Source organism: Micropterus dolomieu, linkage group LG09 (assembly GCF_021292245.1).
Source record: "Micropterus dolomieu isolate WLL.071019.BEF.003 ecotype Adirondacks linkage group LG09, ASM2129224v1, whole genome shotgun sequence".
NCBI classification, from domain to species: domain Eukaryota; kingdom Metazoa; phylum Chordata; class Actinopteri; order Centrarchiformes; family Centrarchidae; genus Micropterus; species Micropterus dolomieu.
Window position 1 is genome coordinate 29,248,475 of NC_060158.1, and position 24,214 is coordinate 29,272,688.

At 42.3% G+C, this 24,214-nt stretch overlaps 2 protein-coding genes across 5 annotated transcripts in view; both read right to left on the reverse strand.

Annotated features, from left to right (window-relative positions):
* Positions 1–24,214, reverse strand: part of LOC123976309 (ankyrin repeat and MYND domain-containing protein 2-like) — an 817,726-nt gene that overhangs the window by 146,479 nt on the left and 647,033 nt on the right. The gene's annotated exons all lie outside the window — the stretch shown is intronic.
* On the reverse strand, positions 8–24,099 carry bag6l (BCL2 associated athanogene 6, like). 4 transcript variants are annotated; one of them, XM_046058334.1, is made up of 25 exons: positions 23,819–24,099; positions 23,534–23,626; positions 23,319–23,436; positions 22,071–22,288; positions 21,904–21,975; positions 21,685–21,807; positions 20,324–20,475; positions 19,225–19,354; positions 18,723–18,926; positions 15,996–16,206; positions 14,025–14,087; positions 13,264–13,574; positions 12,782–12,860; positions 10,843–11,153; positions 9,132–9,381; positions 8,791–8,960; positions 7,507–7,560; positions 7,291–7,393; positions 5,249–5,373; positions 5,021–5,155; positions 4,535–4,597; positions 3,418–3,615; positions 2,419–2,526; positions 2,116–2,262; positions 8–1,332 (listed from the first exon to the last, which is right to left on the reverse strand). In XM_046058334.1, the coding sequence occupies exons 2-25, from the start codon at positions 23,612–23,614 to the stop codon at positions 1,234–1,236; spliced, it is 3,525 nt and encodes a 1,174-aa protein (XP_045914290.1). In that variant the 5' UTR covers positions 23,615–23,626; positions 23,819–24,099; the 3' UTR covers positions 8–1,233. The 4 variants fall into 4 exon arrangements, with proteins under 4 accessions (XP_045914290.1, XP_045914286.1, XP_045914287.1 ...); XM_046058330.1 differs by having other exon boundaries at positions 20,324–20,508; XM_046058331.1 differs by having other exon boundaries at positions 20,324–20,508; positions 23,935–24,097.

Sequence of the window (24,214 nt, forward strand, 5' to 3'; positions counted from 1 at the left end):
AGAAACATTGATATTGAATAGGTTCATTTATTTCAGTGATGAGGAACCATTCAGCCTGATGCAGCTGTGCTTCAGACAGACATCACACACCTACCATCACCACAGCCTGATTCTTACACAGCAGCGAACACGTGGTTCACTGAGGTATCCTGTCTAAGCAGACACAAGTGTCAATAATAAATATAATGACTGACACCAACAAAGCTCTATGACTTCACTGCCCATTTACTATGTACAATATGCGCTCATTTACACTTCTGCAACTACATTTGCACCATAGAAGTGCTCAGAATGAGTATTTCAGGAAAATGACATTTGGTGTCACAACATGACAATGTAGTCAGAGTATTCCAAGGAAAAGGTTGCAAAGAACACCATATTCATGATTACATTGGATGTGCATTCCGACACCTCATGTATTGTATTTTTTTGCAGTGTCCCTACTTTACTACGACATATTTCCATTATGTGACTTTATTGTTGAAATATTGTGACTTTGTTTCTAGTAAAATGTCAAGTTTAACTCATAACTACTTCTTTCCAACTTAACTGACAATATTTGGACTTTTCTCATTTTAGGACTTTTGTCTGTGCAACACTAAAACTTATAAGATCACTTGTTCTTCACAAGATTAGCATTTTTCTCAGCTATTTTTTTTCTTCGCAACCTATGACTTCATTCTTAAAATTTTATCACGTTTGACTTTGCAACATTCAAACTTTTGCTTTCATGCTTTTTTTTTAACATTCCAGCATTGTTCTCACAGTATTACGACCTTTTTCTTGGAACTTTTCAGCTTTTCCTCAAACAGGTCAATTGTCTATTCTGTGGCCCTACTACTACAGAAGAGGATTGGTGCTTCCTGTGGCCCAGCCCTCTCCTGCACTGACCTGCTCAGATCTGGTCTTACATCCAGTGGGTAGTACTCTGGCATTAAACTGATTCCATCACTAGTTTCTCAGAGGTGTCTGAGAGCAGTGGGAATGTTTTAGCATGAGGTGACTCAAGTAGCTCACAGTTCCTCAAATCATGCACCATGGAGGGTCTGAAGTCCGAACTACAGCAGGTGGAGGACGGGGAGGAGGAATAATTCAGTCAGGTGCTTTCGCCCTTTCAGGCCATGTTTACAACAGGATGTTAAAACACTACAGACACCACGCTGCAGGTAGTGTGTACAGATCCTGCTGTTCTGGACCTGGCCTTGATCCTCTGTGGCACAGGGCTGTGGATGATTAGGAGTCTTCTATAGAGAAAGCTCGGTGCGTGTTGGGAAATCTCTGGGTGTTGTAGTCCGGATTGTCTCTCACTCGCTCTTTGATGTCACTCTTTACCTGGCAGGAGGACACAGAGAGAGGCAGCGGGCTATAGACAGAATGACCTTCATATTAAAACTAGCTGAGTTGACTAATTTGTCTTCATATGTCAATAAGTATTACATAACTTTTCAAAAACTTTTAACTGTTGATTTGACTTCTACAGGTGCATCTCGAAAAAATATAAAGGAAAAATTAGAAAAATATAAAATATTTCATTTTACCTGTACCTGTGCAGCATCAAACATTTGAACTGTCTTTCTAACTTTCTTGAGATGAACCTGAAGTACGGATTAAGCTCTAAATATACTCAATCATACTGCTCCCACAATGCAACTGGATAAAGGTCTTTTAAACTTCACCTCTTCAGTTTGTAACACCGGTGTTCTGTTATAAATGTGTAACCTCCAAACCCAAGGTCAATGATCCTGATGACATCACTATGAGATCATCAGAGTTACTCCTCATTACTACTATGAGACAGTAAAACTATCTATTAATCACTGTGAGAGAAACTTTAATGCCTCTTTAGCGTTTTTATTATTTAGACACTTTTTATTAGAGCCTTTTCATTTTCATATTTAGGATCCTGTATGTTTCAGTAAAGTGACGTGCAGTCACACTGCCGTGCCCTCCAATCATATAAGTGCTGCTGATCTTGGTTTCTACTCTCCACTCATGTTGCCTTCATTTCAAAATATCCGTCCTCACCCTGTGTTTGAAACTAGATGACTAGCAACAGGAACATTTAAGATGACAAACATCATGCTGTCCTGGATTGGTTTAGGGGCAGTGCATTACTTGTTTGGCGTAGGCTTCCTGCAGCTCTGGCCTCTCCAGCTCCACCTGCAGGCTGTGCCGGGCAGTGACAGGCAGGACTCCTGCAGCGCGAGCAGCCCGAGTCACTGCGTCTGACAGGGACAGGTGCGGCCCGTCACACTGGCTCGTCTGAGGATGAAACAGCAGCCACTCTTACAGGAACTCTTCATCCAATAGGAACATTTGCTTCTAATTAGCTAACAAGTCACTGTTTCTTTACAAGCTTTTGAGAGAAGCTGGTGAGAGTAAACTCACAATAAACACTGACAGAAGTGTGCTGCTCACCTTCCTCCTCTTGGCGGGCATCCCGTGCAGGTAGGCGTCGGACAGCGGCGGCTGGGCTTTGAGCTTCCTCTGAGACAGCATGTCATGTCTGATGATGGGAACCCATTCCTGACCAAGACATTATCTAGTCATAATCCAATGAACTGATGGTGACTGCTCATATATGCAACTGATCTACAATATGGGGGCTGGGCAATAAAACATTAAATGATAATTCTTGCAATGTAATGTTCCTCCATAACAAAATAACAAATGTTCAATATATCGTCAATAAATGTTTGATCCAATTTCTTTGAATCAAAAACGAATTAGCACTTAATTTTTCTTTTAAGATATTTATTTTGATGAGGGATAGGGACTGAAAAAAGATTTACTGATCATTAAAAAAATAATAATTTTTTTTTTTATCATAATTGCTTTGAAGGTTCAGCACATTTGGACCATAAAGAGCAGTTTAACCACACCAATAACCATATGCTTTTTTAAGTTTTCATGCAGGAGCAAAAATCAGCCTTTAACCTTGAAATAAATTATATTTAGCCTGATAATTATCAATATCGAATGGTATGAAATGTTTTTATGGCAGTAACACTGTTGGCCGTTTTGCCTGGTCACAGCACTTTTTAACATCCAGGCAATTCAAAGTGCTTTATGTAAGACATGATGAGACTTAAGATAGGATGGAAAAGAGACAAGGGAACATAAAAAAGAGGCCTGAGGATGGACCTTACGGAACTCCACATGTTGCTTTTGTTTGCTCGGACCACAACCAGCCTCTATCACAAACTGAACAGAAACTAGCTAAGGACCCGGTTTTCCAGTCTGTCTAGTTAGATGCAGACTGTCGGCAGCAATGAGCTCCAGAAGACTACGACTAAAATGTTCCCACTGTAAATCCCACTGTGCCCACGTCACTGTGTTCCTCATGTTGTGACCCCCTACAGTACCCCGCCCCCCTCAGCACTGGTTTGTACTGCCTGAGAAAACCTCATTCCTTACAGGTGGAACAGCTGCTGTCCATTGCTCCACCTCAGGGGTCGCCTCCTCCCATCCTGCCGGGGCCCCAGCGGGACACTGAGTGTCCCCCGCTGAGGCGGCGTCCTGTGCAGGAGACGTACCTCTCTCTCCGCCGTCGGCTGGAGAAGCCACGGCGTCCTCTGCTGTGGTGGCTGGAGCTGGAGACAAACTGTCCTCCATCTGACAGAGGGGGGGAGCAATCACACCAGCGCTTCATTTCAGTTACACTGATTTACATTTGTACTGCAGAGGATCAACACGACCACTTAAAGTGTACGGTGTGTGTCAGGGATGGTGAATCTTATGGAGAGAAGAGCTCATCGAACGTGAGGCTGCACGTGACAATCCAAACAGATGATTGTGTGTTCAAGATTATTGATGGTGACTGATAATAATAAAGAATGCATCTTTTCCCATCTCAGCGTTCTGATTTGAGGATTCTTTTTCACAAAGCACTTTCCTGCTACACTTCATTTGTCTAGGTGAAATAAAACAGACAATTCTTTCCAACGTTTCACAGCAGAAAAACTCAAGCTCCAGCTTGTCAACAAAAGTAAATGTTCCGTACCAGCGATCTTTTGATTAACAGGCAACGCGCTCTACCTCCTGAGCCACAGCCACCCTGAGGATGTCAACAAATCCCTCGATGTGCAGAGCCAAACCAACAGTGGATGTATCCTCCTCACGATGTCTTGTGTCTCACAGCCTGATGTCTCTCCTTCCTCTGAGCTCCACTCTTCCAGAAACTATTAAAGCCATCAGTGAGCCTCACTGCTGCTTTGGGTGACATGTGCCTTCATCACACACACTGTAGTTTATTTTGTCAATCCCACTTTCACCAAATACTCACTAGAGCACCACATGTGCATTCATCTGCTGTTAATAATAGTCCCTAACAAATGCACTATTTCCTGCTGTTTGAGTGTTTGAGAGTGTATTACTGAGAGACGGACTAACACGTTGTTAGTTTGGTTCTGCACATGGGATTTGTTAATGATGACCAAAAATAAACCGACCGATCCCTTAAGAAGAGCCCTGACTGGCAAAAATGATTGAGATTTAAACCTTTTTAAGAAAAATTTGAACAAACCAAACGCACCTCCACATTTGGACTCTCAGATAGGGGCTCCAGCTCATCCCCTGTCCTCTGGTTCATCGGACCCTGAAATGACATTGCTGTTAGGGCTTACATCTTCATGTTTATCCTTTTGACCTCGACTTCAGCCCATTCACACCCTGATGGCCCAGCCTTCAGGATCTTGCCCAAAGAAACTTGGACATGCAGACTGGAGGAGCCGGGGATCGAACCACCAACCTTCTGAACAGTGGACAACCCGCTTTATCTCCTGATTCACAGCCGCTCCACTCATCCAGTATTAACAGTATTATCCTGCCTCTTCTAATGAAAACACATTTCAGCAAACAATGGATGGACTGGATCCTGTTTGTGTTACTGCTGCAGAACTAAATGTGCAGAGGCAGCTGCAGATATTTCTGGATATATGAGCACGTCAGGCCCACTCAGGCCGCTGTGCAGTGTGTCCAGCTGCAGCAGGTGCTGCTCACTGATGACTCTGTTTATTACCCGTGTATAGATGATGTAGTGCTGGATTTGGTCCTCGGTAACTGGGTTGTGTTCCAAAATGACATGCAGCCTCATAGACATCATACTGGTCAGCCAGTTGACCAGACTGGGATTGACATCTGCAGACATCCTCCTCTACACAAACACACACAAACACAAACATGCAGCTGTTGACTCGGATCACACGAGTAGAGCGTTATGCTGTGGTTACAGATGATGTCCACTTACAATGCGGTGGTTGATGACTGCAGTCAGAGCTCTCTGTTCTCCTCTGAGGCAGTACAGGTTTAGAGCCAGACACTCAAACAGGCCCTGAGTGCACAGCAACAGAAGACGGGGGCCAAACATGTGATCTGCACAATGAAAAAGCCAAGACAGAAAAACATTCAGTCCTCCCCATGTTCACATCAGCGTGGTGTTCACATGCCTAAAGAATCCTCTGCTAAACACAAGTAACAATGAATAAGAAAATACCCCGAATATGAAGTTGAAGTTTGAAAGTTTGGGTTCGGGTTTAGAGCAGGAAATCAGTCCTAATTAGCCAAAGACTCTCAGTGACACGTACCAAAAGGCATTTTGTCATTTTCTTAATTTAGGAACTGACTCCTATCTAGGGTTGCACAATTAATCTAATAACAATCACGACGTCGTTGTTACATAAGCGCAAAAAGTGTGCGATTAAATAAAACAGTCTCGCTGCAGTCTGCTCATTATCTCCGCTAACACGGGGCCTCTAAAAAAAAAAAAAAGCCTACGTACAATGAGAAAAATATTTTAAGAGCAGTGTGCCAGTAACATTTAAGACAACAACCTACCGTAACCCCCCTCCCTGCCCACGCTAATCGTTCAAATCATAGAGCACCGAGAGAAATGCTGGTGTCGCGCCGAAAACTGATGTTTGGTAGGCCTATGTTTAATATCTTTGTTTATATTTGGAAAACAGGCTGTAGCCTAATTAACATGACTTACTGCCAACGTAGATATAAAATGAAGACAATTTTGCTGTTAGGATGTTTGCTGTCCACTCTTTTTTACCTGTTAAAAAACCTTTAAATGGCCAGTACAACTCTTAAAATGCAGTATTTCACTTGCCAGAAAATGATTGAAGCCTTTTGTTATTGACTGAAAGGTTGACTGATTTCATTCAGAAGAGTTATATTTGACAGATTATAGCTCACCTAGTATTTTTTACCTCTTAAAATACCTTTAAATGGCCAATATAACCCATAAAATGCAGTAGGCTATTTCACTTTGAGGCTGGGCAATACAGCTCCAGCAGACAGCAATCAGACCAATCACAGCCTGGATGGGGCGGGACGTTAAAAAAAGTTGTGCTACAACAAAATCATTAAATGTTGAACAACATGATTATGGACAAGTTAGTACTTAGCATTAACAAATTAGAGACCATTGTAGAGCCTTTTTCTTGCACAAGGATTACATTTTATATAACCACCCACAAAAATGAAACACCTATCTATATTACTAATATATGTGAAATTCTAATGAATGTAGTATTTAATATATTATTGTTATACCAACAGTAAACTATATACTAAACATTATACTCTTTATTTAATACACCATCTGTGCTGATATTCAGGAGAACTCCAGAGTCCTGACATGTCAGCAGCTGCGGGAGATGGAAGTCAGGCAGAAACAGTCTGTGGAGGGCACATGTATGGAGCGCTAAATGACAATTAGTAAATTAAACGATACGACAAGAACTGAATCATTGACAACAAACTATTTCTGCAGAGCTCAAACTAGATAGATAATGCACAAGACTCAAGAGGCCTCAAGGTTCTGCAAGGGCCCTCATATGAAATCTGATTTACCTTGTCAGAATGATTCACCGGGACTTTATAAATACAGTCCCAGGTGAACCAGTGATGGTGAAGCTCCTGGAGAGAGCGTGACGTCACTGTGAGCAGCTCGTTTTGTAAGGAGACCATGTGTTCTCCTTTGCTTCCGAAAGTGCTGAAAAGGCATCTTTTTATAAGCTCATGTGGTCTCCTACAAGTTAGGACTCTGGAGCTCCCCGAAATATCGGAACAGATAGAAGTCACTTCACAAGTGAAGACTGAAAGGTTGACTGGCCTGTTAGGACGGATGACAACTCACCAGTGACTGCTGCTGTTTACTAACTTATTATTGTCAGTTAGTGTCACTGTGTCTTCAGCATGTATTCTAACTAACTGACTACTGCAGTACTACTGAGGAAGGGGACAGAAGACTGAAACTGAAAGCAGCCCTCTGACTGAACTTACCGCGGCAGTGCAGGATATGAGAGGCCACCTGTGTGAACTGCTGTCTGAGGAAGGACAGGTTGGTCTGAACGATGTCCACTCCGTCTCGCACTGTCACTGTGGCCTAGACACAACACACACCACTCACTTATGTCCATCACTACATACCTAGGACACAGCCCAGTACATTAGATGGACTGTAGCAGACAGACTGTGCGTGACAGAAGTTGTCCTTACAAAGCTCTCAGCTATGTAGTCCTCCAGTCCGTTGATGAGGTCCTCAGCTGCTGTCTGCAGAGAGGACAATGTGTTAAAGTCTTTCCTGTGAAAATGACAGATCCATACAGTAAAGTCAGGTGTGTGAATGTTGACATGTAGCGTGCAGAGATTTGAAAGTGCAGACAGCATCATTTAACACAACAGACTTATGAATGAATTTGTCCTCCATCACTTCCGCTGACATCTCTTTAATAATGGATCTCTTTGGGTCCAGTGTGAACAGGAGGAAGGATTAGGTAAGCTGTGTGACTGTGTGCTTAACTTTAAGACAGACTGAGAAAAATGAACCTATCCTTTAATGAAACTTACATGACTTAGTTATTATTGATTACGGCTACTTAATCAGCATTTGATTTGGATCGTTAACTCATCAGAACAAGTGCCTGTCTTTCCCAGCAAGCTGCTCAATCATTGGTGTGCTCAACTTTAGACTCGACAGGCACGATGCCCAACACGTTAGCCCTCACCTTCAAGGCACTGAGCCAGCAGGGCTGAAAGAATGTTATGAGGGGCTCAAAAAATAGTTTATACGGAGACATATTTCTAGCTCAACAGTAGTGATAATAGTGATGTCCTGAACACATCTACTAGCTTGGGGTTTGGGTTGATGAAGACATTGTTTAATTATTGCCTAAATAAAACCTGATCCTTTTCTAAACCTTAGGTACTGTAATCCATTGTGCTATAGGTGAACTACCTGTTGATGACACCCCACTGCTCTCAGCTCTGTGGGCGAGTGAAGTAACCAGCACCACAAATAACTTATTAGTTATTAACATCCACAGTGTTAGAGCTGCTGTATCAGCAACATTCCTCAGGTACCTGATGTCTAATATTCATGGTATTTGGAAAAGACACTGCATGTCATTTCCGGCAATAATTACATGATTTGAATGCAGCTTCCACCATGTCCACACAGGAGGAGTAGCATGGGCAGCCTGTCTGTGCCTACGCAGGATGAGTGCAGGTCACCTGCCTTTTGGCAGCACTTAGAGCCCAACGCCAAATCTCTAGTTATGCACATAAGACAGAAGAAAAAGAGGACTTGAAGCTTAAAAACACACTTTGAAAATGCCAAGCCGCTCCGCAGCCTGTGTAGACATGTGGGATGGACAGACAGCTGAAAGGCTTTCTGTAGGGGCAGATTGATTAGGACAAGCCTACTGAACACTGACAGCCCTTACAGTTCTTCAAGCAACGCATCAAGCAGCTCCGTGTGTGAGCTCTCTCTGCAGTACTTACAGCTATGTTAGCATCAGTGGGCTCTCTGCCCTGGAGGTAGTGTTCGGTGAAGAAGTCAGTGAGCTGGGGCTGGATGCGGCTCAGAGGCTGGGCGTTCCCATGAAGCAACAGCACCATGTCCACCATGGAGAAGCTCTGACACACCAGGGACAGCAGGTCACCAAAGAACCCTTCCAAGATGAGAGTCAGTGTATCAGTCATAGTAAATGGTGTGAACAGTAAACTTCATTTAGAAGCCATTCTAAGAATGCATTAAGCCAGTGATATGTCTTTAACATGACTATGAGGTCAGTGTTGACTAAAAGCTGCAGGTAAATTCCTTCTCCTGTTTTCTGACTCACCCACAGCATCTCCAGAGCTAGGGGTGAACAGGTTGCTGGTCTGGGACAGTCTCTGGATGAAGTGGGCGATGCTCTCTCCATTGCCCTGCTGTGTCCCCAGAGAGCTCATCATGGTGGACAGCACTCCCTGCACGATGCCGGTGAATAGCTCCGGGCTCAGAGAATCTCCACCTGCACCGCTGCGGGCCTGAGGCGGGGCAGGACCGACGGACTGAGGGGGGACTGGGGCAGCAGGGCCGCCGGCAGATGGCTGGGTGGAAACGACAAACTGTTCAGCTGCAAACACACCTGTATGCTACAAGAGTCCGTCTGCACACAGGGCTACTCTGAGTCAATGCTGACTGGATGCAGGGAGACTTCATGAAGCAACACGGCAACTGGCCGGAAAAACAGCAGCTAAGCTTTTGTGCTTGACTTTATGTTGATTGTAACCTGACACTTTAAGCACACCAAGCTATCTTCATCAGTCATTCTGTCTTCTTCATCCCTTTTCATTAGCTACTGTGAACGTAAATCCCTCAAACTGTAAAGATGATCAGTTGATAATTTGAAGTTTAGATTCTGCTCTGTTAGGGTACTTTTTATTTCACATTAATTTCAGTGGCAACACACACACTCACACACACATTATATTTCAATCTAACTGAATTAAACTGGTTTTCAAAGGACTTTTAACAATTAACTTAATGAAACCAGCATCATTATTATTTTGACCCCTTATATGTATTATTTTAATAGAAATTACATTTAATTTTCAAAGTCACTGTAATCAGTTTAACACATCGCTCGCCTCACTTACACCCTAACACTCACATGTACACTGAACTGAAGGCAGCATTGTAGAAATTATTTTGTCCTTGTAATCCACGTTTCCATTGCAAATGATAGCCTTTGAATATTGTTGTAAATGATTCTGAATTCCTCCTCCTTTAGGGCTAAATTATAATTATCATAACAAAAATGCATTGCATTTAAATAGTGCTTTTCATAACACAATGCGATTAAGGAGGGCTACTTGTCCGACCAGGCTGCACGTTACGGGTGGGTGAAAAAAAAATCGATACAACATACTATCGCAATATTTTCCGTGATTGTATTGATACTTTATCGATACACAGATGCCATGTATCAATCTTTTATTATCTAAATTGTACATGAGAATTTTACTTTTTGGTACTATAAAAATAAAATCAATTGCTTTTTCAGTCCACTAGAAAAAGAGTTTTCCTTTGGAAACACAACAAGCTGGAAAAAAGGTAATAAATTCCAGTACATCGAAATATGTTTAAAATCGCAATAATATCGTATCGTGACATAAGTATCATGATAATCTCGTATCGTGGGGACTCTGGTGATTCCATGATGCACAGATGATAGCAGGCCATCATCGAGTAATTTTCAGTGACATCACAGCTGACAGCTGTAATTCAGTATTGACTAGTCAAAGCTGAAGTCATTTTGACTAAAGAGAATGACGTAATAAAAATTCTGACTAGTCAAAACTCTTCCATAATCTCCTTTTGCTACGGTCCTTTCTGACGTGAGCACTTGAGTACATTTCTGTTTTTTTCCTTTTTTTAATTAAAGAACAGAATAAGAACAACCAATCAAACAGCTTCTGGACCTCAACACAGGGGAAGAACCATCTGGATTCAGGAGGAACCCTGCAGGCCACCATATTCTGGTTTTCTGTCACACTATGTGAACTCACCGGGATAAAGTCGGACATGCCCTGGAAGACACCCGGCAATGTCACAGTAATGGAGGGAGCTGGTCCAGAGCCGGGACCCCCTGGTCCAGCTGCTCCTCCTAGCAGAGAGCCCAGGAGCTGGGCCAGACTTCCCTCAGGGCTGGCCTCTGGTTGCTGGCCCACGGTGGTAGTGCTGGTGGTGTGGGTGGATGTCTGTCCAGAGGTGTTGGCAGAAGGAGGGGGAGGAGACGTGGTGGAGGAATCAGACGAAGAAGAAGAGGTAGAAAAGGAGGACTGAGAGCTGGCTGAAGAGGATGAGAACATGGCATCACCTGGAGGAGAAACAGGACATAAGTATAGCCCGAGCAATACTGAATCTTTGAGGCCAAAAATATCAATATTTGGGATTTTTAAAATCTGTAATTTTTTTACATAAATGATCCTGATGCTGATACACCTAGATTTGTTTTTTATGACTTATGACTAACATATATACAGAGTGGGACATTTTATACAAGACTCACCATGTGGACAAAGCATGTGATAGAGACATTGTTTCTTAATGACTTCAAACCTAGTTTAAACATTTCTGTGCTGCAAAACCATACATACATACAAGCTATCGGTTGATTTATCAGCTTCGTAGATAATCGGTCTAGCTATACAAATAAGCAGACAGTCACTTGAGCTCAGTAAGTATTCAGTGATCAGTTTCCCAGTAACTGGGAGTACAACACAGCCAGTAAAATTATCTGATTAATACATTCTGTTACTCGGCAGGAGCTTTGACAAGTATGAAAAAATGACCCTGATGATGTCACAGCGAGAGGTTATCTCAGCTTGAAAGAGGTTCATAATGGGAAGACCCAGTGTTTTTGGAACTTGAACCACCGTAAGTCAGAATACCTGGGGTTCTGCTGCAAGAAGTGCAATTTAAAAAGTCCCTGGAGTATTTCTTTTAAGGCTCAGGAGACAAAATAGATTTGTAAAATATGAAATTATATATTTTTTTGCTTCAGAAAGAAAATGTCTGGACTGCTCGGAACTTTAAATTAGTGTAAAGAAGGTGCTTTTTATTCAGATTGCTATTTCATGGTTACGTTCTGAAAACATAGACAATGCTTGCAGGGCGTAGCCCTCAGCACACAGCCTCAGACATATGCTCTTTTTTATGTTTTTTTTTTACATAAACGTTTTAACCTACTGCAAGAGGATTACTGCAGTTTCACATCTGAGATTGTTTTGTGTATTCCTACCTTCAAGTAGTTCGATGCAGCCTTTTGTTTCCACTAACTTCATTTTAAACAATGGAAATCATCGAGTACTTTCTACTTTATTTAGATAAGCCATTACAGTGAACATTATGTCTGCGTTCATTGCTGTCAAAGTTGGGTTATTATTTTGTAGTAATCCAGAACAGAGAATACAAAACCAATCTACATTTCAACATAACTACAGTATGAAGAACAACATAGTGACTCAATGTCACTGGGATGAATTAATTCACGCAGGTCTCAAGTCTCGGGCCGGTTGTCATGTTGAATGGAAATTAATTATTGGTTGGTAAATCACATTAAAAATCCAAAACATACTTTACTATGAGTTTTTACTGTTCTAAACTCAGGGTTCAATAACTTGCTTTTTGTGGAGCTTTCAACCGTATCCCATGGTTGTCTTCTGTAAATGGATCGTGTCATCACAAGTACGGACTTTGGTCAAAAGCTCTAAAAAAAGCTAGCAAGTGAAAAAAAGAGTACAGAATATTTGATCAGACACTAGCTTTAGAATTCAGGTAGAGCTCAGTCAGGTAGAGCTGGTTCACAAACATAATTATACACTGTTCATCCAGTATCAGTATCTGTCTGTAGGAAGCACTTTATGCCAGCACTGTCAGTACTGAGGAAAACAATAACATTCAGTTTGGCAGCTACTCTAACGGTAAAAAACAGCTGGCACTGACCTGGCTGTCCCGGTGTCAGCAGCTGACCCACAAGACCACTGATCATCTGGGTGAGGGAGGAGGGAGCCAGAGGTGTTCCCTGCTCACAGAGGTTTAAAGGGGGCAGTGATCAACAAGGTGCTACATACTTACTGCACAACAGTTCCTTGATCTGTATTTTTCAATACACCGTAGGATGTAGCTACAACAATTAGTTGATTACCGATTTCAATAGAAATTTAGTGTTAATATTGGCAACTTTAATCCTTTAAGTCATTTTTGAAGTAAGAAATTCCAAATGATCTCATTTTATTTCTCAAAATGAACATGTGCTGATTTTTCTTCTCAAGATAGTAACTTTTGTATGTTTGTGTTGTGGACCATTGGTCAGGCACAGACCAACATATTTCATGACATTACTTTTTTTTTGATGGGCATTTCAAACTGTTTCCTGATTATGAAGCCCTTGACACGGTTACATCTCTATCCTGTGTTGGTGTTACCTGTCCTGGCTGCTGGCCAGCTGTGGGTACTGTGGCCCTCAGGTTGATAGTGGTTCCCCTGGTTCCCAGAGGCTGCGGGATGCGGGGGGAAAAGGATGGTCTGGTGATGACAACCCTGGCCTGAGCGGGGTGGGGGGGCTGTGCGGAAGCAGTTCCCACAGCGGCTGGTGTTGAGCCAGGGCCAGACGCCGCCTGTCCTGGGTGGCCTGCTGAGGCTGCAGCAGCCATGGCGGCGGCTTGGTGGGAGATCTGGTGCACGATGGCCTGCATGAACTCAGGGGGCAGGCCTGGGAAGTGAACAGGTGTCCCTCCTGGAATCAGAAAGAGGTTTGTCCTGAAAAGCAGATCTCTGAATGTGTCTACTTAAAAGGTTTTTTGAGGTGGCTAACATACTGCTGTGGACGGGGGCCCTTTCTGACAGGGAACTGAACTAACTTAAGGCTTTTCAAAGCCACCAGACTCCTTTAACAAAAACAGTAATTTTAGTACACTTAATCTGATTGTTCCCACCCGCAGTAGTACGTTGTTAACTTCCATGCAACGTACTACTGCAACTACTACAACTCTCTGCTTCTCCAAGCTGGAGGCGCCCCGAACACCATGTACTGCAGGTAATACACTACATAAGGATAAGTAGCTCATACCACTCCACTTCAAAAAGTCCCTCTTACCCAAAGTGTTCAAATAAAGTACTCCATCTTTAAGGAAGAGACAGCTATTACCATAGCAACAGAGCTACCCAATCAAAGATCAGCACTCACCTAGCTGTCCGGGACCTGCAGCATTAGACTGCCCTGAAACCTGAGACCCAGCAGCTGGCTCACCTGTTCAACACAACAAGAGCAGAAATCCCTCAGCTTCACAGTGAGAGTACAGCACGGCTGGTGGAGACAGGGTGGTGCAACACTCACACAGAACAAGAAAGGTCAAATCAATGATATGATGTGATATGATGGTGACTTTGACCGTTGTAGCCTGTACCTGACAGCTCACAGTGGAGACTGAGGGGAAGCAGTGGGAGAGAGAGGGGAAGCAGTGGGAGAGAGAGAGCACCAACCAGTGACCGGGACCAGACCACTGCCTTATGTGGCATTTAAATGAGACATTTGGAATATGTCATTAAGAGCGTGATCATTGATTTCACATTCAGATATAGTGATGCTTTCCATCTAAACCCTGGCCACCCACTCAAACAGCCCTGCTTGCTGTTACATTTGCTCTATTCTGCTCAAACTGTGAGCCTGCACAGAGATGTTGCTGCTCCGGGTCGTCTGCCTCCAGCTTCAGCCCTGCTTCTCGCTGCTTGTGTGTGTTGGTGAAACTTCTGATCTCAGATTTCTGCTCTGTTTTCTGCCCCAACCAACAGAATGCCAGGTGTAGAGCTGACCAATAAAATGATCCTTGCCGCGGTGCTGGCTTGTACCCTTCCGGCAGTTACTCTTTAATTGTGTTCATCTACTCCGGCCCTCCAAGGCTTACTTCCTTTGCTTTCTTTACGACTTTTGAAATAAAAGGACACTTTAATTGACAAACCAGCGCCCATAAAAAAAAAGGTAAAATAAAATAGCTACACCAGCCTCCCATCTGTGTGCTAGAGAGCAAAACAATGTCAGTGATTGACTGATTGATGAATGACTCAGAAGTGGATCACTAAAGAGTAACCACCTGTAGGGGACGCTCTAAGCAAACAAGCCCACAATGTGGCAGGGATCATTTCATTGTTCAACAGTACGGCGGGCATTCTATTGGAGCAGAAACCTGAGATCAGACATTTCACGAGTACACAGAAGCAGCCTGAGTACGAGGAGAGGGGCTGCAGAAGCAGAGCAAATGTAAGAGCAAACAGGGCTGTTTGAGTGAAAGTGAAATCAATGACTCTTTAAAGACCCTGCACCATAATTGTAAAACTGTATGGTTATATCTCCAAAACTAGTTGACCAGTCTCTCCCTGGGTGAATGATGTTATGATTAAATCATGTTAAGTGACAGACATTGGTGATGACACTGTGATGTGAAATGTACTTCATTACTGTCACTGGGTTCTGCTATCAATTACAGTGTTACAACTTTTTGTTGAGTAATAGCTGATGTAATGCTGACACTGAGAAATGGAAACTTTACACATTTTAATAGCTCATGACATTCAGTATCATTAAGGCCCCAAAGGATATAGGAAATGAACAAATGAATAAATGACTGGTGGTGGTGATGGTTTTTTTCCTCATTACTTTTTTCATTGGTATCATTTATGCATAAGTAATACTGAAGCACTTGGTGTCTTTTTGTCCTCTCACTACACTTGTCCATATATATAATATCCTAATAAATAAATGGATAAGAAGGATAAAGTAATGAATGGGCAATCCATTAAGTAAGACTATTCTGTTTTTCTATATTTCTTGGTTGTTTATCTCTGTATATATTTTTTCATTACTTTTCCATTTTTCATGTCCACATTAATTTATTTCTGTCTGTTTTATCCTTTTCCCAATATATTAATATGAAATATTACTTTCTTTCTTTTGAATTCATATCCTTTATTCTTTTCTGTATTCCAAAACTAATCTCTATCTGAGCGACTGGGGACAGTCCTTTCATACACTCTGCTCCATCAGTCTATGTCATCCCTAATTCCCACAGAAATACAGGAGAGACTGGCTGTTTCACACAAATAACGGAAGCCCATGTGACCATGGTTCAGTCGGGTTCTGATGACACGGCAGCACACATACCATCAATGTTCATCTGCATCATGACTACAGGCTCCATAGTCTGGTGGGTGATCCGGATCACTCGGGGTCCTCCCTGTCCTTGGTGATGAGTGGTCCCATTTGAATGAAGAGGCGGAGCATCACCTGCAGCCTGCTGATCTGATTGGCCAGCATCCTGATAGGGCTGGCGTTGTCCTTCAGCTGCCATTGTTACTGTTGTCCCCATGTTTATCTGGAAGAGAAATACATATTAACTTCAAGTTCCAGCAGGAAGTCATGTAAACAACAGACATCGCCTTCTGATAAATTCTCTTCGCTTGTCCAAAGAATCTCGACATTTCAGTTCTCAGGCCCCAATTTTGGACTGCGTAAAATATGTGGGGCTATGGATTGACCCTGAATTTTCATATAAAAAAGCGTATAGACTATATATTAAAAAAAGATTTGCTGTTCTATTGGTGTCTTGTACAGCTCAAAGAACTGTTTCACCATGACCGTAAAAAAGAGGCTGGTATCCCAGTTGTTATTGCCTGCTCTTAACTACGGATACTTTGTATATCTAAATACTTCAATAACTGATTAGGCAAAAGTTGATGTCATATTTAATAGTTTATGCAGATTTATTCTCAATTGTCACTTTCAACCTCATCACTGTATAATGTACAATCAACTGTAATGTCTTTCTCTTGAAAAGAGACGACAGCTGCACTTTTACAAGTTTCTTTTCAAATGTATTCATTTCAATCATCCAATCTACAAGAGCTATTCATCCCATATAAATCTAATCCTATTTATTCTCTTAGAAGCAATAACCATTCCCTCTTTCATATTCCAAAAACTTTGCCTGAAAAAAGCATTTAACATTAAGGCTCCTAGAGATTGGAACAACCAACCTCTCTGAAATCTCTGCAGTATCTAGGTTCATTTAAAAATGCTCTCATTACTTACCTTACCAACTGCTCCTGTTAATTAATCATCACTACTTACTGTCATATTGTACTGTTTAACACTAGTGTGGGTGTCTAGATTTCATGGCATTTGCATGGTGCTTGAGTGAGTGTGTTTTGTTGTTGTATTTTTATAATGAGTGGAGTGTCCCCATGTCTACTATTTGCTGAATATTGTGTTGTGTTATGTCATTATATGTCTTTTGTCAGGACCCCCTCGAAAACGAATTTCAAATTTTCCATTGGGGAAGTTGCCCTGAGCATAAAAGAAATGTGCAAAAACAGTGTGAAAAATCTTCAGCTATGTATACGTTAAAATTAATCTGACAAAGGCCCATTAATGACTAATAATGATAATTGCACATTAAACAAGGCCAGTTCAACCTGATTCACTTAAACTCATATTTGAAAATACATTTACATTACATTGCAAAACAACAGTAAGTATACCAGTCCATAGGTTATTAGATTATTCTGTCCAAAACTTCAGAGGAAATTGTTATAAAATTACAAATCCATAAAAAGAAAGCATTATTATATGTTCTAATTAATGTTTACAGTTTTGAAATTTATCTGTTTTCTCTTCCAAAGTAGTGAGTGGTTTGGAAAATGTGAGTGCGAGTGAACTTTAAAAGAAGCAGGTTGGTAAAAAACTTGTTGACCATCAGTCAATGTGCACCATGAAGCCTTGATGAGGTGCAGAACAGTAGGGAACACTAACCACACTGCTTGGGCTGCTGCCTAGTTAAACATTTGCATGTATGAGAAGCTAGACAGATGTCTCTGAACATCAGGAATTCCCCCCAGCAACACACACCACCTATTCACAATTAGTTGGGCATAAAAAGCCTTCATAAGAAACACTCTCTATACATGTGGTCCATACAGCCCTTTCAACCTGAATTTAAGTTATGCTGTTATCACCCGTGTTGGGCAGTAACGCGTTACTGTAATATAACTTTTCCCAGTAACTATGTAGTGTAACTAATACTTTTCTAAAACAGTAACGTTAATATTATTACAGTTGCTAAGGCAAGTAACGCTGCGTTACTCGTTACTGAACGCAACATCCTTGACGTGAATCCACGTGTGCTGCAGCTCAGCGGGACCCGACTTTGTTGTTCATGTCAGCTGATAGCCAGAACTAAAGGAAAAATGGAGAAGAGGCGTTCTTTCTACAGCTGTAAGTAGCAGCTGCTATGATTGTGTCACATTCTAAGATGCGAAGAACATCGTCGTCTTGTGTAAACCAGCAAAAAGCTTTCAACCGCGAACATTTCTACATCTGATTTATTGAAGCATCTGTTGAAGCAGCACAGCAACGTGAAACTTACAGAAAGAATCTCCGGCAGAGCTTTCACTGATGCTGGACTCGTCGGGAGAGAGTGGCGTTAACGTCTTGTAACCACTGAAGACTGCTATTATAAACAGGCTACAGGAAAACCGCTGTTTAAAAGTCGGGATTTACTTGCGTATTGATTTTCTAATTATTTACTAGGCGTATTTAAAATCCTTTTTGATTGAGGAGCATGTATTCGTGCAGCACCTCCTGGCTCGTTCACTCTTTCTTTCTCTCTCCCTCTCTCTCATGAACACCGCTGCACAAACCTGTCCAACGTTAGAATACCCCCCCCCGCGCTTTCATTCTGTGGGAATATAGCTACGTAACCATCAAGTAATAAGTAAAGTAATAATATAACTTTTGAGGAGTAATAGGTAACTAGTAATATATTACAATTTCTGAGTAACTTGCCCAACAATGGTTATCACAGTGTCTCTTAACACAACAGAGTGGACCTACTGGAAGGGGGATGTGTGGCAGACCAGCCTGGAGCAGGACAGGGTGGGTGTAGTGGGCCATGGGGCGAACCGCATACAGGTGACGTGGAGGAGAGGTTGCCAGGTTACAACGTAGGTCACCGAGGACAACTAAAGTGTTGCCAAGGAGACGCAGAGCATCTCCGACCAGGTTGAGAACGCGCTGATCCTCCTCTCTTTCCTGGGTCTGTGCACGAAGACACAATCACACAGCTTTGGACAGTCAAGACAAGAAAACCCACTGCTTTGTTAGCACCTGTCAAATATGCGGAAAAGAGGACAGTACATTTTGGCAATCTGCCTATTAAATTATAGTATTATGTATATAGGTGAACATTCTGAATGATAATAACTCTTGATAAAGATATCTCTGACGACCAGGAATTTCTACAGCAAATGTCATGGTAACCTGACCGGCAGCATCACATTTCTGAATGTGATGTGATGTCTGTTCTCTGCCTCATGCAGTGGCAGCTCCTCCTTACATTGTTGTTGTAGTCTGCAGAAGTGGCGGCTCCGAGAATCGAGTGGGTCCTCTCTAGGAAGGGACGTAACCGCTCTTCCACCCTCCTGACCTCAGAGAGAACCTCCACAAACTCTGCTGGACTCGGGTGACTGAGGACAAACAGAGGGCAGGAGGAGTCAGCACAGCAAAAGCCCTGCTGATGACCACTGTGTTTGATACCAGAGGCCACACCTATGATTAGAAAGATGATGCAATGATGTCTGGATCCACAGCAACCTGACAGTCTGAATGTTATAAACACATTTTGATGGAAAATTAACATAAATGCAAAAATCAGCTCATTTGTGCCTGCAGTATTTAGGAACATGATGTTGGTAAGCAAACACTTTGCAGGTGGATTTACAAATGAATCTTATTCAAAACTTGCCACTGAAATATCTAAAGGAAACTTTCATTTTTAGGACCAAAAACAATCTAAAGTGTTACGCGTTGTTTTGCATTCAAGCATTTTTTTGGACTTCCACATATGGTTCAAATAATTACTATGTCCTTCTCAAATTTATTTTTATGAATATTCCAAGTAGCTTATATTGAGACTGTCAACATAACTGTAGGGGAGAGCTTTCTTCATATTAAACCATGCAAAGGTTGGACACAACACATGATGGGTGGTCTTAATCATGAGAAGATGCTCCAAATAAACTGTTTCACCAGAACCATTTACACCTTGCATTAATATGTGGCTTGTATGTAGATATGTTATCTGGAAAAGGAAAAACACATACCAACTGCAAACGCACTTTGTGTTCGGAATCTCAGCGGACAAGCCAGATCACATTTGGAGGTAGTCAGGCTCGCACTGTGATCGGATCTCAGCCAGGTGTGAATACAAACTACACAGCGTGACCGCATTCTTGGAAAAATATGCAGCCAGCAAGCTGAAAGGTCACCTAACTCAGCCCCTTCCAGCTGGCTCACAAAGTAGTAGCTAGCAAGTCTTCAAAACGTCATGGAATGAATGACGTCCAAAAAGTTCACAAGCCACGCCCAGCTAATAGTTCCAAATCACGTTAATACCAGGTGCTAATGGGGCTATTCAGTGCACAACTCAGACTTACCTGGGCCCAGTGTTGGCTGGTCCCTCAGTCTGAATGGAGGTGGAGGATGATGGAGCAGGAGGAGAGCTGGAGTCCGTGGGTTGTGATGCTACAGCCCCTCCAACAAAAGAGGAAGATGGAAGCATGGAAGAAGAGGACTGGGATGCCTCTGGCTGTGAATGGGAGCTGCGGTCACTGGAAACTCCCTACAACAATTGAACACATCACAATGCACCCAAACACACATGCACACTCAGTACTGTGCTCCACCCTGGTTCATTAAAGTGATGTAAAAATGGACACTGAAAGCAGCCATCTGATGAGCCAGTGAGCTCCTGGGGAAACATGTATAACAATTTTTTTTTTAAGGTTTGTTCCCTTCATTGTAATCCTACTACTGCATCTAAAGGCTAAACTGAAATTACTGGTTGTATGCCTCCATCAACCAGTCAGGTTGCATTTTCTATCCATGTCTGTGCAGACTCAAATATGTAGTGAACTGAATAAAAAGGTATAAAGTGAACTGTTTAGCTAAATGGTAGATATGATTTCAGTGAAACATATTGAACTGATTCATGATACATGTACTTGATTACTATGTAAAGATGGATTCTTATAGAGTCTAGCTACACAGCACGTGGGGCCTTTGTTTTCTCCTGGCACTTTTAGATGCAACGCCTCTCTATAGTCCCTGTTCCACTGGATGGTACCAGCTCCACTCGCCTCGACTGTACTCGCCTTTTCTGGTTTTCCATTGTAGGTTTTTTTGGTGTCCCCTCTGTCGAGGTTCTACGTGAGCTGGTGTGTCTGGGTCGCAGGTGTGAGTCACATTGAAGATTACTTCACGGCAGTTTTGTGTGGTGTCGCAATGATTACCAGCTAAATTGATGGGGGTACTAAATCTGCAATGGAAAACAGAGGGTGGGGCACTAAAAGCAAGTTACCAGCTATGGTAAGCACCACACGAGCTGTAGGTGAAACTCACTCGCAGGATCCGGATTAGCCAGACGCGCCCGATGCGCTGTTTGCAGTCACGTGATTATGATGATGCTCGCGATTCAGAATGAGGCAGGCAGTGTCAGGCAGAACATGTTTGTGAAATCTAATTTGAGGTCAAATGACCTTGAGTCAAAAGTGTCACCTATTCAGTGTCTGTGAGGTCACAGTGACCTTTGACAACCAAAATCTAATCAGTTCATCGAGGCATTATGTTTTCGGGTTCATCAGCATAAATAGAACATAATAAATAGAAAGAACAAAAAAAATAGTAACAACAACAAAAAAGGAACAAAATCCATGAAAACTGACTTGATGATTCTGCCATTTCTCAGGCGTTAAATAACAACCTACTGTAGGTAGCAAAAGCAGTACGTGTACTGTACCTCCAGCCTGTGGATCAGAGAGCACGCGTCTCTGAGCAGGTTCTCAGCCAGCTGCAGCCTCATCCTGGCCTCACTCTGCACCGACTGGTCCAAGTTGATCTGTACGTCCACCGAGCCATTGTTCTGTACAAATAAAGCACTGTCAGCTGTACAGGAAGAGTGAGACAAAAGGGCTAAAAAGATTGATAAAATGATGACGAGTGAATAACGAGCCTTTACCCCGCTGCTGGTGCCAACCCTGGCACTCCTTCCAGCTTCACCAACTTCAGCCATCATCTGCTGAACGGACATCTACAGAACAAATTCTAGCTGTCAGCATGAACTCGTTCTTCCCTTCAGAAAAATATTGTGAAATGTGAGTTTTCCCGTAGCAGGGTCACCCCCACCTGTATCTGCTGGGGCTCCATGATGCTGACGGGCAGGTTGAAGGTCCCCAGCATCACGTAGCTGTTTGCGTTGCGGTCATGTGGTGCACCCTGGTAGGAAGTGTAGCTGCTACTTCCACCTTCTGCCATCCCGGCAGAAACACCCGCATCCCCAGAACCGGACATAGAAGCTTGAGGTGGGGCACGCTCCACCAGGTGGATGACCTTCCCGTCTACATCTGAGGGAGAAACAAAGGCATGGACTTCTTTACATACACTGTAAACAAGAAGAAGTTGTGGAGATTAAACTAGCTGAAGTCAGAAGCACCGGGAGATTTCCCTGTGGCCTGAGGCTTCTTTGGCCTGCCGTTAATTATCAACTTAACCAGCGGCAGCTATGACAAAGGAAGCTTTTTCATAGCAGGTGAATCCACACAACAGGCACGTCTGCCTCCCTAAATGCTGTAAAATACAGATATCTTCATGATTAAGGAACATGATGGTGTTTAAAAAAGAAAACAACATAGACTACTAGCAGGACTGCCCTTCATATTGTCATATCACAACTGCCTTTCCAGAGTTGATTCTGTTTTAAGTTAAAAGTTGTAATTCCATGTATGAAAGCAGAAGATGCGTTTGTAGAGGAATAATCTGGAAAATAAATACCTGTATACTCAATTCATATCTCCAGTTACTTAAAGCTACTGCAGAGCTTCATAATGATAAACATAAATCTAGTCAAAGCTCTGAGGAAATGCAGATGCAATTTTTTTTATCCTATTGCCTTAATTGTGTGTGACTTTGCTCTTTTCTCTTTGGCTGTATTACAGCCTACTGATTTTAAATAGGATTTAAATAATGTTTCTGGTTATTTATTTTGTTTTTATCTTTTGAATTAATCTTTTACACCCATTCAGCACTTTTATTATATAATAAGAAGGTACTCTTTTAATGTGTTTATCTTAATAGACTACATGTTTTCAAAAAAACCTTATGATAATATTAGTACATTTTAGCACACCATTGTCAACTTTAATTGTATATTACGTAATTTCCCAACAACAAAAATGTGGCTACTGAAAATGCCGTGTGGCTAGTAACTTTGGAAAAGCAAAAATGTTAATGTCAAGCCCTGGTTGTAACTTCCCTATCCTTTGGAGATTATAAAAAGACATTGAGTGTTTGTCCCAATCCATGCTGCTCCACTATGTTCACTGTTCCTGTGAGTTTGCATACTGTAGGTTAGCAGGTTTCATTTAGGCTACTCACTGTATTCAGTCAGCGTTCTGTCGTCCTGCAGCACTCGGCCCTGGTAGATGAGCCTCTGCTTGTCTACTGGGATCTCCACTGATGCTGCTATGTGCTCCTTGAACTTCTTCACTGTCAGCTGGGGGACATCACACATTACACCACCTGTCATTGAAACTGACGGGCAGGAGAGGAGTCTAAACAGGGCAGTATTTAAATCACGCTAAGAGCATTACCTCGCCTCTGACTTTGTAGCTCCTGCTCTGGGAGTCCAGAGTCTTCACAGTAACTTCAATAATGCCGCTGGACTCAGCCATATTCCAGAATGTCTGAAATAATAATAAAGTTAGAACTGTAAATGAAGCTTCAGTTAACGTTAATGTCTGCTATAGTGCACTAGGGATTATCTTTAATATGGGGAATGAAGAGGAACCAAGCCGCAGCTACGTGATAAAGCTTGCGTGATGGCAACCTTAATCTGCCATCAAACTAATAAATGTGGTAAAATAATCAGGCAACACCTTACTGACAGCTCCAGAGCCGTGTTGTTGTTATTAGCTTTTTAGCTAGCTAGATAACGTTAGCAAAGCTCAATAACTGCTAACTACTAATGTCCCCGGCGGGGGATGTTGTCTACCTTCTGCGGAAAACAGGTTAGAGCTTGCTTTTGATTTAAAGTTGACAAAGTATATAACAACCCGTATTTATAAAGAAACTCTTGTTTAAATTGCTCAGATTGATCCGTTAGCTAACTAGCTTAATTTCCCCAAATAGAACACGCAGAGCTCAGAATGCAACGTCAAAGGACCCCAATGACGTAAAGACAAGCGTCTGTTTCACGCCTGAGCGCTTTTGTGTTTTGATTGCTGTCACTTCGGCAAAGTGTAGGCCTGAAGTTATTTTCAAAGTGTTCGAAG

Bases quoted from the DNA above. Each gene is read 5' to 3' on its own strand.
- bag6l (XM_046058330.1), bottom strand. From the start codon at position 23,614: ATGGCTGAGTCCAGCGGCATTATTGAAGTTACTGTGAAGACTCTGGAC. The intron at 5,156-5,248 runs GTAAGTGGACAT...GTGTTTGTGTAG, and splicing joins CAGTCATCAACCACCGCATT to AGGAGGATGTCTGCAGATGT. The intron at 2,527-3,417 runs GTAAGGAATGAG...TGTCTTGGTCAG, and splicing joins GGACAGCAGCTGTTCCACCT to GAATGGGTTCCCATCATCAG.